The sequence below is a fragment of the Macaca fascicularis genome, chromosome 5 (assembly GCF_037993035.2).
Source record: "Macaca fascicularis isolate 582-1 chromosome 5, T2T-MFA8v1.1".
NCBI classification, from domain to species: Eukaryota; Metazoa; Chordata; class Mammalia; order Primates; family Cercopithecidae; genus Macaca; species Macaca fascicularis.
The window spans coordinates 8,025,781-8,041,271 of NC_088379.1; the positions used below are offsets into that span (position 1 = coordinate 8,025,781).

At 48.0% G+C, this 15,491-nt stretch overlaps 1 protein-coding gene and 1 long non-coding RNA gene across 3 annotated transcripts; one reads left to right on the forward strand and one right to left on the reverse strand.

The window, feature by feature from the left end:
- Positions 1–5,063: 5,063 nt before the first annotated feature.
- On the reverse strand, positions 5,064–10,036 carry LOC135970874 (uncharacterized). Its single transcript, XR_010586740.2, has 3 exons — positions 9,932–10,036; positions 8,678–8,906; positions 5,064–8,240 (listed from the first exon to the last, which is right to left on the reverse strand). It is a non-coding gene; the product is annotated as an uncharacterized lncRNA (long non-coding RNA).
- A 72-nt stretch (positions 10,037–10,108) lies between these two features.
- Positions 10,109–14,846, forward strand: CYTL1 (cytokine like 1). Of its 2 annotated transcripts, XM_015450152.4 has the most exons (5): positions 10,109–10,274; positions 11,210–11,333; positions 12,249–12,293; positions 12,463–12,591; positions 14,188–14,846. In XM_015450152.4, the coding sequence occupies exons 1-5, from the start codon at positions 10,122–10,124 to the stop codon at positions 14,208–14,210; spliced, it is 474 nt and encodes a 157-aa protein (XP_015305638.3). In that variant the 5' UTR covers positions 10,109–10,121; the 3' UTR covers positions 14,211–14,846. The 2 variants fall into 2 exon arrangements, with proteins under 2 accessions (XP_015305638.3, XP_005554516.2); XM_005554459.5 differs by lacking the exon at positions 11,210–11,333.
- The last annotated feature ends 645 nt before the right edge of the window (positions 14,847–15,491 follow it).

Here is a 15,491-nt window from a genome sequence, read left to right on the forward strand (position 1 = left end):
GTGTGTCAGATTGTTAACAGAGCCCCAATATTTACAGCCACGGGCCTCAGGTTCCCATTTCCTTGCCAGTGTCAACCAGGGGCAACTGTCTACTTCTGGGGTCCGCCAGCATCCCTTCTCTTGTGTCTCCCTCCACTGTCAAGCCCGCAACACTGGGTTGAATGTTTTCCACACCTGAAATTTCTGACTCCCTCATCTGCTACCAACCTGCAAAACTTACTGTTTTAAAAGGGGTTATGTGGTTGCATTAGCATCACCTGGCTTATCTCTCTTTTGATTAACTCTAAGTGACTTTTATTACAACTGCAAGATCCCTTTGTCATGTAACTAACCTAACCACAGGAGAGATCTCATTCTATTCATAGGCCTCCTCACACTCAGTGGAGGGGGTTCTGCAAGGGTCACTGGGGATGATATGGTTAGGATCTGTGTCTCCACCCAAATCTCATGTTCAGTTGTAATCCCCAATGTTGGAGGTGGGGACTGGTGGAAAGGGATTGGATCATGGGGATGGTTTCTCCTGAATGGTTTAGCACCATCTCCCTTGATGTTGTCATCATGATAGTGAGTACTCCTGAGACCTGGTTGGTTAAAAGTGTGTGGCACCTCCTGCCTCTTGTTCCAGCCATGGGATGTGCTGGTGCCCCCTTTACCTCCCACCCTGATTGTAAGTTTCCTGAGGCTGAGCAGATGCCAGCATCATGCTTCCTGTATAGCTTACAGAACCATGAGCCAATTAAGCCTCTTTCCTTTATAAATTACCTAGTCTCAGGTATTTCTTTATGGTAGTATGAGAATGAACTAGTACAGGGATCATTGTAGAATTCTGCCTGCCACAGTCAGGATGGGCTAGATTACACCGCTGTAACAAACAACTCCTAGTCCTTACCACAGATTGACTGGGGCATCACTCTGGGTCTTCTCCACCACAGTTTGAGGCTGATAGAGCATCCACCACATGAATTGCTTTTCATAATCTCTGCCCAAAAGCAAAGCCCAAGCAAAACTTGGGTGGTCCCATGACAGAGATAAAGCAATAGCATTGTAGAGCATGTAGAAAAGGAAGCACAGGCTCTTACAGCTGCCACCTGGAAGTAAACCCATCACTTTCTCTTACATTGCTTCGTATAAAATAACCTATGTGACTCTATGTAACTTCAAGGGGACAGGGAAACTCAATCCTGGCCTGGGTCCAGGAAAGAGAGAACGGAACATATTTGATGACCAGCACTGAGGATTCGCACAAATAGAAAATCATCCAAGAAAAGTAACTAAGTTAGCTGGGCGAGGTGGTGAGCACCTGTACTCCTATAGTCCCAGATCCTCCTGAGGCAAAAGGAGGCTTAACCTCATGAGGTTGAGGCTGCAGTGAGCTAAGATCGCTCCACTGCACTCCAGCCTGGGTGACGGAAGGAGGCCCTGTTTCTAAAAACAAAGTAACTGCTGTAAGAACTCCAGCTCCACGCCAAGCCCTCTGCTGGGTGCTGTATTGGTCAGACTCTTTCATTTGCGAGGGACAGAAAGAAACCTCACTGAAATCAGCTCAAGCTGAAGGAACCCTGCTCTGTAGCCAGAAATGACCACAGGGCAGCTGATGATGTCCAAGAAGGAGACGCAGGTCTCAGGCTCTGGGTCTGGAAGCAGGGATGCAGCCCGTTCAGATCCTCTTCCTCCATCCACCTCCCAGCTCTGTTTGTGTACCTCCTGGTCTTGCACACTCCAGGGCAGAAGACTTAACTGCTGGCAACCACAGCATAGCCACGGTAGTGGCATGAGAGGGCAGCTCTCATCCTGTGTGCATCTTTCAACCCCAGGTAGAGACACTGATTAGTCCCTCCTGGACCACGGGCCCGTCGTCACTCCTGTAGCAGGACGGAGGAAGTAGACCAGGATGGGATTATGGAACAGATAACCAGAAAGAACAAAAACAAAAACCACAGTCACTCCAGCTTTTCATGTTTATTTCTTCTTCACAAAAACTGCAATAAGTGTTATAAACCCCACATCAAAGGAGCATGAGTAATGGCCACATTTGCACAGCTGCATGGTAAGAGAAGTGAGATCTAAATTGAAGTCTGTATTACTCCAAAGCCTGTAGTCTTTCTCCTAGGACAAGCTGGGATTCTTCTTGAAGGACTCTGAGTCCTTTCTGTGTACCAGGCCTGGGGGAATGTTTGGGACACAGCTCCTCCTGCCTGCTGTTTCTCGTTAAAGTTCAAGTCCATGTTTTGGGGGCTTATGAAGGAATCTCTCTTCTAAAACATGAATCGCTTTTCATAATCGCTGCCCAAAAGCAAAGCCCAGCCTTGGTGTTTGTGTTCATTCCTTCACTCTGGGCCGTGTGGGCCAACTTTCCACCTGGGTTTGCCAAGAGCAAAAGCAACAAGCTCAAAAACACATCACATAAACAGGGGAAGATGTGTTGCTTTTAACCAAAGGAATACCAATATCAACAGGAACACCAGAGGCAATGTCCAGCTAGGCACTCAGTCTACCCCAATCCCAACACCTCCTGGCTGTCAGCTTGATTAGTGGCTCCTGACCTCAAATGCAGGCAGAAGTAAGGGGACAAGAAGTAACCCTTTGCAAGCATTGATGTGTTCAATGCTAGGCTCTTACCTTAGCACTCAGACTCTTCGTGTGGTCTAGTGCAATGGAAGCTGCTGCTGCACTCTTCTAATCCTTGTCAAAGATAGCTATTGGCTGCAGGTTGGGCAACAGAGGCCATTTGAGATTGGGGATGTCCATTTCAGCCTGGGTTTCCATCACAAGTGGGCACAGGATGGGAACACAGGGAGCAGGCAGGACAGGTGATATTCTGTGTTCCAGCCATGTCACAAGAGGCCAGAGCCAACAGCAGGTTGCTGTTTCTTACAGTTCATTGGTGATATGGTTTGGCTCTCTGTCCCCACCCAAATCTCCCCTTGAATTGTAATAATCTCCATGTGTCAAGGGCATGAACAGGTGGAGATAATTGAATCATGGGAGTGGTTTCCCTTATACTGTTCTCGTGATAGTGGGTGAGCTCTCACAAGATCTGATGGTTTTATAAGGGGATTCCCCCTTTGCTCAGTTCTTAGTCTCTCTCCTGCCACCCTGCTAAGAGATGCCTCCTGCCATGATTGTAAGTTTCCTGAGGCCTCCCCAGCCATGCAGAACTGTGAATCAATTAAACCTGTTTTCTTATAAATTACCCAGTCTTGGGTATTCATTCATAGCATCATGAGAATGGACTAATACAACTGAGGAACATCCCACAAACCCTCAGGACTGAAAACCAAGAGTACTTCCCTGGTTACCTGTATCACTTATTGGAATATGCCTGTCTGAACAGCTAGCAGGAAAGGGTTAAATACTCTTTCTCCTGAAATGATTTTTAAAAGTCTCAGATCCTGAAAATACTAGATCACAAGAAGAAAACAGAACATAATTAAGCAACGGGGAGCTGAGGTTTGGTACCTGCTAGAAGGATCTCCTTATACTATGTATGTCTGTTGCTGGGATAAGGCCTGCACTGGGAGGGAGTTGTGGAGGCCTGGAAGGGAGGCGGCTTAAGAGAGGTGTCAGTCATGGGACATGGTGTCTTGGACCATCCTGGGCTGTGTTAGAGAAAGACAAGCGTACTTGAAATTGTGGTGATATCTCTGCCCGTAACTCACCCCATCCCAGGGTATCTCTCCTTCATGGCCCATTAGTGGGCTAGGCCAATATGTGTGATCACATTGGTCTTGCCCTAGTTTGGGGGGGAGGGCTCCTCTGTTGCGCCAGTACCATAGTCTCAGTTTGGGTTTTCCCAAAAGCTGACTCTGAGACAAGGATTTGAGTGCAAGAGGTTTCTTTGAGAGTGAGCCCAGAAAACACCTGTAGAGAAGTGGGAACGTGAGGCACAGAAGGGCAGAAAGCCAATGCATCCATGGATTACCACCAAGCAAATTTTTACCATGGACCCCTGGAGCTTGATCCTGCTGGGGGACTTTGGGAGACCCTGTAGAACTCACCTCAGAGTTATCCCACCAACAGGGCAAAGGAGTAGGGATATTTATACACCAATGAGTCAGGAGCTCAGCTGAGCTGAGACAGAGCTGAGCTGCAGGTGTCTGAGCAGCCAAGTTAAAGCAACAGCCAAAAATGAGAGGTTAGCCTTTGGTCACTCACTGCAATTGTTTAAGGAAGAGGCCAAACCAGAGGAAGCTCAGCTCCCCCGTTCCATCTACCCCCTGGACTGGTGCATCCTCACATCCTCACATCACTATGGGGGATCAAGTGGACCAGATGTGGAAGTGGGGGTCGTCTCACTGTTGAGGGAGCCCCAGCCAAAGGTTCCTGCTGGTCTATGGACCCCACGGTAGTGGGAGGCAGGGAAAGGGCCCCGAGTAGAAAAGTGCTGGGTCTTGAGTCAGAATAGGGGGAAATGGTGTCAAGGATTCCCCCTCCCATACTCGGAGATCTCTGCAGAGGCGCCTGGGAAGGACCTGGCCCAAGTCCTCAGATAAAGAGACCCATGAAAGAAGGTGCCAGGTAAATAGGTAAAGGGCTTGGCCAGCCTGGGGACCTGAGTGTTTTATAGCAACCCCCTTCAGAGATTGCATGCAAAGCTCTGGCTCTGTCCCAAGCCTGGGGTTGGGAGGGCAGCTCCCCCGATCCCCTTGGGGGCCCACCGTGTAAAGCCGTTGTAACTGCCCATGGATGACACATAGGTTTTTAACCAGAAGCCAGACTCTTCCCAACTTTCGTGAATCATCGGGTGAGGGCTACTTCTCGGGGGCATTAAGAGTCCCCAATACTCTGGCTTGCTCTAATGTGGGCAGAGCAGGCACCTATGGCTAGAGGAAGGCCTGAGGCAGAGGGTGGTGCTGGCAGGTGAAGCCTAGCCCAACTGCCCTTAAATGTCGGGGCTGAGGAGGCTTGGACAGGGCATAGGCAGGGTCTGCTTCCAGCACAAAGCTCAAGACTTTTCTTCAGTGGTCACAAGGGAGACCCTACTTCTCAGGACAGGGCCTGGCTTTGGGATGGAGCTAATGGTATATGTGTCAGTTAGAGTTCAACCCAAGAAGCATGACCAGTAGAAGAGAGACATTAAGAGATTTATTACAAGGAATTGGCCTGCATGATTGTGGACATTGGCCAAGTACAAAATTGTTGTAGGGTAGGCTTTCAGGAAGTGCAAGCTGGAAGTCACTGGAACAGGCAAAGCTACTCCACAAGCAGAACTCTTTCTTCCTCAGGGAAGCCTTGGCTCTGCTCTTAAGACCTTCCAACTGATTAAATCAGGCACACCCAGAGTATCTGAAATCATCTCCCTTACATAGAGCTTATTGCATAAGGACTCTAATCACATCTACAAACACTATCACAGTAACACTGGATTAGTGTTAGAATAACAGGATGGTAGCCTAGTCAAGATGACACATGGAAACACTATCACAATATAGAACAAAGAAAGAGAGAGAATTTCTTAGTGACTTCATTGAGTTCCTGGATCAAACCATTCCTGAGCTCCACACTCCCGCTGTATTTTCAAATTGCACTTTCTAGAAAACCCAGACTTTGGTGTCTCATGCTGAATTTTCTGTAACATGCAACCTACAGTCCTAACTGACATAGGAAAGGCTCAAAACAAGGAGGTGATAGTTTCATTCTGACCAGATCTCCCAAGAAGGGTTGTGTTCCAGTCTGGGTCCCATATAGTGTAAGACTCATTGACAGGGTTTTTGTCTGGGAGTCGGGGAGACTTTGAAACAAGGAGGGGCAAGATTGAATTTCTGCTTTAGAAATGGCCACTGGGAGGAGATAGGGCTCTAGGCAGAGAGGCGTTAATCGTGATGTAGTTGAAGGATCTTGAGGCCACTTCTCATTAAAAGGGTTCAAGAAGTGGGGATGGTAGCTCCAAAAGAGAGTTGACTCTGTTTTGAGGGGCAGGGAGGAGTGGAGGTAGAGACACTGAAGAATGAGATGGTTTTAACATCACCACACTTCTGTTCTGTGTAAGAAGGTACAGGACTTGAAGGCCTGCGCCAGGGTGTCATCACATCTCATCTCCACCCTGGGAAGAAGTTGGAGCTGCCCAGAGACTGGAGGGAAGTTGTAAGAGGCAAAGAGCTCCCTGTCCAGGGAGGGATGCAAGCAGACTCTGGACAAGCACTTGACAGGGAGGCTGTAAAGGAAGGATAAGCAGGAGGTAGGTAGATCTGGATAATTTCTAGGTTCCCACATTAATTTCTGTTATTCTACCAAACCCCAGAGAGATGGTGTGCTTGTTTCCTGTGGATGCCGTAACAAATCACCACAAACCGAGGGGCTGCAAGCATCACGAATTTATGATCTTACAATTGTGGGCTCAGAGGGGTCTAACGGGGCCCCTTCTGGAGGCCCTAGGCAGGAATCTTTCTTTGCATTCTCTGCTTCTCAAGGCCTCCTGAATTCCTTGGCTTGTGGCTTCTTCTTCCATCTTCAAAGCCAGCAGCACAATATCTTACAATCTCCCTCATTCTCTGTCTTTCACAGAGACATATACACACACAAACACACACACATACACACACACAGTCCTTCATACCCACTCCACTTGCCCGCTGCATTCCTCATCTTTCAGCTCTCACCTGACAGGGAGCAGCTCCCAGTGATGGGTTAGGGGCTCCAGAAACACCAGGATTTCTGCCGTCACACCACTTACCCAGAGTGTCAGCTGCCCTCATCAGTCTCCTCCGAGAGGACAGCAACTCTGTCTCTGTCATTCACTGTCTTTTCACCCTTCTCAGTGCCTGGCACACAATAGACTCTCGATAAATAGACACACATCTGGCAAATGAAGAATCCATCCAAAGACAATGGCCAATATCTACCTGAGAGATGTTCACCTGCTCGTTAACTCTGACTCTTCAGCTCTCCTGGCATGATGGGGTCTATGCCCGATCTAAGACATTAAGAAAACCAGAAGAGACCTCTTGGCAGAGACAAGGGTTTGCCTGATATGTGGGAAAATTCCTGCCTGGATTTTTAACACTCAGAGCAGCCAACTGCTGAAGGAGCCTCAGAAGGGGGCAGAGAAAGAGCTGGTGGGAGGATTCAGGTGACTCGTGGTAAAGGAGACATTTGAGAACAGAACACACGTGTGGGGCTCCACCAGCCTGTATCCAGTGCAGCGTCTCACAGGGAGCTCATGGTGGGGAACCACGACAGGCTGTCCTGCGTAGGTTTCTTAGTGGGCTTGTGCCTTAATCTCTGAGTAACATGAGTAGTCACCAAGTCCATTCAGTTACACCGTACTGTTCATCCGCTCTACCTGGCTGTGTGCTGGGTGCGGAGGAAGACTATTCCTCTCTCCTGGAGAAGGGCATGGTCATTAAAGGAGACAGATGCTGGGGGAAAGGCAATGTATCATGCTCAGGATGCGGGGGGAGCCCTGGAAAGGGCCAGAAAGCAGACAGAATTCCCGGATGCACACTGGCACGCATTGGGCTTGGCATGCAAACTTGTGCATGTTGGGCTCGGCACAGGCTAATCCTCCTCGTCTCCATCTGCCCTGGGAATCAGCACGAGGCACGCTCTCCTCTGGGGTGCTTCCTGTTCACCCCACTCCCGGCTTGGCAGAGTGAGAGGTGGCGATTTTCTTGCACCTGGCCCAGTGCACAGCAGCCTCATTCCTTGTCTCCCCACTGATTGTGACTCCTCAGGGGCCCAGCATCCACCATGTCTCAGTTGGTACCAGTGACAGCAGATGGCTACAGTCAGCCACTCATTCATTCTCATGCTCAACGGGAAGGCCTATAAGCCTCCTTGCAGCTCTGAACTCAGCTGATTTACCCAAGAAGTCCCATGAATAACTGCACATGGTATTGCGGGTGGAACAAGGTCAAATCTCCCAGCAGCACATTTATCCCAACTTCGGACTCACAGACGAGTCCTGTTTTCCAGCACAGCAATGTCTCCTTGATCAAACGGACTTATTTGGTCCATGGGCTTGTTTTTCTTCCTTGCTCTGAATTTAAGCCCATTCCATGAGCACATCCAGAAGCCCTGGAGCATTTTACGGCAGACCTAAAGTCCCCAGCTGGGGCCAGCTAGTCTGCCAGGGAGGCCTATGCCCCAGGCACTACCATGGACGGAGTGTGGAGACTCATTCACCCAGAAGAAAACACATCTGTGCCTCCACTTGCCACCTCCAAGCACACACAGTTCTGCCCTGAGAGCCGCAGTCCGTGTGTCATCTTGCTAAAGGTGTTTGCAGAACACATTCTCACCTACAAAACAGGAAGGCACAGCTTACAGTCCCTGCCCAGGGCTTTTACCACCAGAAAGTAGATAAATAAAACATTGGGACTGGAAGGAACTTCAGACATCACCCAGGGTGATGCTATCCTGTTTACGGACAGGGAATGGAGGCCAGGTCGAGAAAGGATTTCTCCTGGCAAATACAGTGGGGACAAGCTGGAGCCGGGCTTCATCCCTGTGGTTGATCCTCAGTCCAGCCCTGTGTCCAGGATGCCATGCTCTGGTTCACCCATCTCTGTGGGCTGCGTCTTTGGTTGTTTTGTTCTAGGAATGTGCAGCTTGCCCAGGACACTCCCCTTTCCTCCCTTGCTGGAGGAAACTTTGGGGACAGGAAGGTCCAGACATAGTTCTAGGGCTCCACTACTCTTCCCAGCTTCATATCCCCTGAGGCCCTCAGTTTCCTCACCTGGGAAATGGGAATAACCCCATTCACTTCATTGGCTGGCTGTGAGGCTCATGGCATTCCTGATGGCAGCTGGCCTGGTGGCTGCTGGTATGTAAGTCACATTCAGTGTTAAGGAAGAATCTTCTTCTCCCTTTTGACAGTTCCTTCTTGCTTGTTACCTGATCTTGCGCAGCCCGAGGACCCCAGCTCATCTCCGCCTGCAAGAGTCCTGCTCCTCACCCATTCTGCACTGTGGGGTGGAAGAATGGCAGGAGGACAGAGCGTGAAGTCTCATCCCAACCCATATGCCTCCAGCTTTGTGACCTCCAGCAAGTTGCTGGCACTCTTTGAGCCTCAGTTTTCCCACCTGGAAAATGGGACTCTTTTCTGTGACACCTACCTCACAGAGACACTGCTGGATTTAATGGAGACAATGCTTTTAGCTCCAATCCCTTGGAAATACACAATGAGCCTGGCATGAGGCTTGCTTAGTCATGCCGTCTCCCGCTGATTCCTCACTATGGCCTTTTGAGTGAGCCATTCTTACCATCCTCATCTCACAGATAAGGAGATGGAGGAAACACTGAAGAAATCTGCCCAAGGTCAAAGCCAGAAGGGAGTGACCCTGCTTTGCACCCAGGGCATCTAAGTGGAGAGCCTAGACCTTTACCTACCACTGTCTTGGGAGGGCAGCCCTGAGGGAGACGCACTTCTTGAAAACTAACCCTTCCTGAAGGACTGCTCTCCATCTGGGCCTGTGCTAGCAGCTTGAGGTGGAAGAGGGTGGGGATACTCACACTCCCACACATACAGTCGCTGAGTGAGACTGTTCTTCAGACCGAGAGTCACACACATGGCTTCTCAGAGGCTGGTGGGGTTGGGGGGGTGGGGGCCGCCTGGCCCAAGGCTCACCTACCTGGTTAGTGATTGATGGACCCCAACACCGGTGGCCTGACCTCAGCCCTGCATCCCTGCTCTACTGCGGGCTGCCTGGAGGGAGTGATGCCCAGTCATCCCCTCTAGTCCCTTTCCCTCCTGGCACTATATCCGTTTTGACAAACGGTGCCATTCAAACCCAGGCCTGGTGCCCACTCCTCTACCCCGACCTTCCCCTCCTTCCATCTCTGTCCTCCTCTTATCCCCCACCCCTCTCCATCTGCTGTTCCCGCCATTTCAGAAAAAGTCCCTGTGGAGAGAGAAATTTCTTGCTAAAAGTGCAGGGCAGGCAAAGCCACCCTTTGTCACCCCCTCCTCCAGGCAGCCCCTCCTCTTAACCTGGGGCTTTCGTGTCTCAGAGCATTCCTCTCCCGGCCCTGCCCGGTGGGCGTGCTGGCTTCCTCTCTCCCACCCTGGATGGACGGCAGCCTGCGCTGGCCCCACAGGAAGTGGAGGCGTGGAGCCGCGCTGGACCACCCCCAGCCTGCATAAAGGGGCGGGCAGCGAGGCTGCACTAGCGCCTGGCACCATGAGGACGCCTGGGCCTCTGCCCGTGCTGCTGCTGCTCCTGGCGGGCATTCCCGCCGCGCGGCCCACTCCCCCGACCTGCTACTCCCGCATGCGGGCCCTGAGCCAGGAGATCACCCGCGACTTCCAGCTCCTGCAGAGCTCGGAGCCCTCGGTGAGTCCCCCGCGCGCCCAGGACAGGGGTGCATGACCCATTCAGTTCTTAAACCCTTGCCTTTAGACCAAAAAAAAAAAAAAAAAAAAATTAAAAAAAGACAGAGAGAAGGATATTTTTCTTTTCTAGTAAATGTAAATCTCAGGAGTGTTTGTGTTTTATTCATCTCCTATTAAATATGGTACCAATGGTTTGCTTTCTTCAAAACACAAGAAAAAGTAAAGACATCACAATTTTTGTAACTTACTAGCAAATATCAAAGGATCTGTTGTAGAATGTAAAAAACAAAAAAAAAAGGAGTGGGAGGAGGGGGAGAAAAACAGCTCCCCATAGAGTCTGGAACATCAGAGTTAAGGAGAACGGAGGAATGAAGCTTGTGTATTCCTTTCGTTAGCCTGGTGAGGAGTGTGCCCGAAGAGGTGGCACAGAATTGGCTTCCACCCCTCATCTGCTGAGGGACCCGGGCAAATTCCTTAGCCTCTGCCTCTCAGTTTTCTTGTCTGTAAAATGGGATGACAGTAGCACCCCTCCGTTTAGCGTGCCTTTGACAATCAAAGGCAGATGTGAACCCAGGCACGGGTCACAGAGCCAAGCCTACAGGAACAAGTACTCAACAGATGCCAGCTGATGTGATCACGATCTTCAGAGGGAGACCTGGGGACTCAGAGAGGGGAAGTCCCAGAAGGGCTGTTGGGGACTAGAACCCAGGCCTCTGCCTGCTTCTCCATCGAAACAAAATGCATTAAACTTCATTAAAAGCTTTGGTAAAGTTTAAAAGTGTCTTTTAATCACTTGCAAATGCTTCAAACAAAACATAATGTTTCTCAGATGTTGGGGTTTACAATGCCCTAGGTAACACCTTCTTGGTATTTTCTTTTTAAAAGTTAAATAACATGTATTTTTTTTCCTAATTGTAAAAGTATTGTACTTTGTAGAACAGTTGGAAAATGTACAAAGTACAAAGAAGAAAATCAATCTTGCTTGTAATTCTACCAGCTAGAGGTAGCTGCTGCTGTAGCGTTCTGGAGGATCATATTTCAGCTTTCTGTCTGCATATAGGTATTCAAATACGTGTGTGTTGTGTGTGTGTGTAAACAAAATTTGGGTCAAACAGCACAAGCAGTTTTGCCACTTACTTTTTAATGACACTATCAAATAAGTTAATTTTTGTTTTAACATTTTGTTGTACAGTTTCACCACAATTTACCCACAAGTTTCTTGTTATCGAATATAGACAGCAATCATCTTGTAAAGGAATCTGATTTTAAAAGGTTTAAAAAATCCAGAGGCTCTGAATTGCGGAGCGGGAAGAAAGTAGAAAGATTATACATTCTAACTCTCTAATTTCACAACTGAGAACTGAAGGAAGGCACTTGCCCATGGTCACACGGGGATTACTGAGAGGGCAGAGCACGAGGGCTTTTGCCCTTCAGCCCTGCACAAAAATGGAAGCCCAATATAGAAATATAAAAGTATGCATATATATGCACTTTGATATTACTATATTATACACTATATACAACCTTATGTAAGTATATGTAATGTCTATAATTACATGCAGTTATACAACTGTTATGTAACTAAATAGTTATAGAACTGTTTTATAGATGTACATATATACTGCGTATATATACTTGTATTCCTGTATTATATTACTATTTCTATATTACAGTTATGGGACTGCTTTTATGTATATACGTGTATGTATATTTCTGAATGGGTACGCATAGAAAACATCTCCCTAATTCATAGCAAATGATATAAAGGTTGTATTCTAAAAGTCTAATTCTGGAAGCGCAGTCGCCCATTTCTGGAGGAGTGACATATGGCACAAGAAAGTACCGTGCATGTCATAGCATGAGGGAGGGCCCCAAGGATCTGGGCTGGTCTGGCTGTTGAGAGGGCCACCATGGAGACTTTTGTGACCAGGTGTGCCCCTGTAGGCATCCCAGAACCCCTTATCCCTTTCCACAGGAGCCGTGTGTGAGATACCTGCCCAGGCTGTACCTGGACATACACGTAAGAGGGCTCTCCCTGGGGGAGGGAAGTCTGGGGCTGAGGGACTCAGGTCTGAACCTCTGCTGCTGGCTGTGTGGCACAGAGTCAGGGAGAGATCTTACGCAGCTCAGCCCCGTCCCTCTCGCTACTGACTTCTCCCACAAGCCCCCTCCCCGTTGCCCACTCCTAGAATTACTGTGTGCTGGACAAGCTGCGGGACTTTGTGGCCTCGCCCCAGTGTTGGAAAGTGGCCCAGGTGGATTCCTTGAAGGACAGAGCACGGAAGTTGTACACCATCATGAACTCGTTCTGCAGGAGGGTAAGTGGATGCCATTGAAAATCCATTTTCTACTTGCTATCAAAGAACTTTTCAAAGAGGAGGGTTTGGAGGAGACAGGGACAAGGAAGAGGAGCAGAGATGTTTCGCAGATGCTTTCAGTTCACAAAGCCCTTTCTCAACCGTGGTTGCCTTGTTGATGGGGTTCAGGACAAGGCCCTTTGTCTCCATGAGCTGCACACTGATGCAGGGGTTACACCCCAGGACCAGACCCCAGCCACATGGATAGACTCTGCCAGGAGCCAAGTGAGGCAGGTTAGAGGAGACCCTGCAGGAGGGGGTTCAGGTGTGCTCTGATAAGAGGATTCTGGTAGGAGAGGGGAAAGGACAGAAAATCAGCGATAGTTGAAATGTGAAAAGTAGAGGCATGTGATTGCAGGGCGCAGACTTCAGCATCAGAGAGCCCTGAACTTGAGTCTGTATCTCCCTGCTTCCCAAGTGGGAGTGCCTGTCTTAGTCTGTTTCTGCTGCTATAACATAACACCACAGATTGGGTACTTTATTTTTTAAAAAAGAAGTTTGTTTAGCTTATGGTGGAGGTTGGTGTAGAGTCTAAGAGCATGGTGCTGGCATCTGGTGAGGGCCTTCTTGCTGCGTGATACCATGGCAGACGTCATCACACAGCAAGAGGGTAAGAGCCAGAGAGAGTTCACTTTTTTAACAAAGCCACCCTTTCAATAAGCAACCCTCTCTCAAGGTAGTGACATTAATCCATTCATAAGAGCAGAGCCCTCATTAATCCAGTCATTAAGTCAAAGCCTACATTAGTTCATGTACAAAGGCAGAGGGTTTAAGTTTCCAACACATAAACTTTTGGGACCACATTCAAATCACAGCAGTGTCCCTTCACTCCTCTGAGGCAAAGTTTCCTCAGTCCTGAACTGAGGACACAGTAGTGCCATCTCATGAGATGGATGATAATAACTACACCCATATCTTGTGTGGGCTCTGCAGTAACTCCCTTGATCCTAAGAAGCCTAGTAGGGTGACTAAATACGGAATTCCTAGCACCATGCTTAGCCCAGAGTAAGCTCCTCTGGAAACCGTAGTAATTAGCTATTAAGTTATAATTTCTTGATCCTATATGAAAGATGTGTTATGAATTTTCCCCCATGCCCACACCCAGTTTCCTCCTCCTCCCTGCTCCTTTTGGTTTGTGGGGGAAGATAGGAAGCTGATACAGTTATGATAACAGTGTGATGAGTAGTGTTATTGACTGAAGTGAGGGGAGGTGAGAGCTGGCCTGATCTTCCTGGTCATTCCAATTCCTGGCCCAGGATGCTGCTCAGCAACTAAGGTTCATTCATTTATTCCCTCCCTCACCCATTCATCTATCCATCTGGTCAACCAATGTATGTGTGAATTCCGTAAGTGATAACAATTTTAAAAAACATGAAATTCTATTAGAATGTGAAGCAAGAAGTGACTAGCTCTTTTTGGGGAGAGTAAGGGATGGGAAGTTTTCACACAAAGGGGAACAACTGAACGACCTTTGAGGATAACCAAGAGCCCTACAGTTGCATATGGACTCCGTGGCCACCTTCAGTAATTTTCCTGCTCATTGCACATCTTTTTCAGGACTTGGTCTTCCTGTTAGATGACTGCAATGCCTTGGAATACCCAATTCCAGTGACTACAGTCCTGCCAGATCATCAGCGCTAAGGCAGCCCAGACTGGAGAAAGAACCCAAGAGAACTGAAGTTATGTCAACTACTCAGACTTAATGGGCCAGAGCCATGACCCCCACAGGTCTTGTGTTAGTTGTATCTGAAACTGTTTTGTGTCTCTCTACCTTCTGGAAAATAGGGGTGGTATTCCTACCCAGAAACCTCCTTTGAGCATAGAGTTAGCAACCATGCTTCTCATTCCCTTGACTCATGTCTTGCCAGGATGGTTAGATACACAGTGTGTTGATTTGGTCACTAAAAAGAAGAAAAGGACTAACAAGCTTCTCTTTTATAAGCAACTATCTTGAGAACACACAAAATAGTATGTTTTTTTACTGGTTTAATGGAGTAATGGTACTTTTAGTCTTTCTTGATAGAAACCTGCTTACATTTAACCAAGCTTCTCTTATGCCTTTTTCTAACACAAACTTTCTTCACTTTCTTTCATTTAAAAAGAAATTAATGCTCTTAAGATATATTTGCAAGTTTTTTACGTAGTACTGACAGGACTCACTCTTTCATTGAAAGGTGATGAAAATCAAATAAAAAAAATCTCTTCACGATGAGAAACACGTGTCCTGCTGTATCTGTCCAAGGTGGGTGTCAGGGTTGTGTTTTTTTCACACTTCTCTTGAAAACTCCTGCTCTAAGCATGATGCAACTTTCTCCCGCTTTCAGTCAGATTCAGGTGTCTCTGGTTCTGCTTCATCCACCTGCATGAATGTCTGCTCTTTAAGTGTTGGGGATGCTGATTTCTGTTGAGGACAGCTGTTTCCTTTGGGGGATCTACATTGGGGGCAGATTGCATCATACCCACAGGCAGTGCTTTGCTGCACTTATCACGAATATCAGCTATTGACTCCACACAGCAAACATGGAGATGGGCATGGAAGGAGGCTGAGGCTCATGTAGGTCAAGTAACTTGTCCGAGGCCACTGGCTGCTAAGTGAGGAAGCCTGGGTTGAACCCAAGCCTGTATAACTCCAAAGCCCATGCCCTTCGCAGTGTAGCCACCCCAGCTCGCTGCAGGTGAAACATGCTTGTTAAATTAATTTATGAACCCAACAATAAAATCTCAGTTAAGAAACGGGATTGTTGAAAAAATATCTCAAATGTTGACTTTGCTAAATTCCACATGTTATATTGGAGTCTTTTGGCTTCTTTTCCTCTTTTTTATTTTAATTTTTATTTTTTTTTAAATTATTTTTTATTTTC

Bases quoted from the DNA above. Each gene is read 5' to 3' on its own strand.
- CYTL1 (XM_015450152.4), top strand. From the start codon at position 10,122: ATGAGGACGCCTGGGCCTCTGCCCGTGCTGCTGCTGCTCCTGGCGGGC. The intron at 10,275-11,209 runs GTGAGTCCCCCG...TGTACTTTGTAG, and splicing joins TGCAGAGCTCGGAGCCCTCG to AACAGTTGGAAAATGTACAA. The intron at 12,294-12,462 runs GTAAGAGGGCTC...GCCCACTCCTAG, and splicing joins GGCTGTACCTGGACATACAC to AATTACTGTGTGCTGGACAA.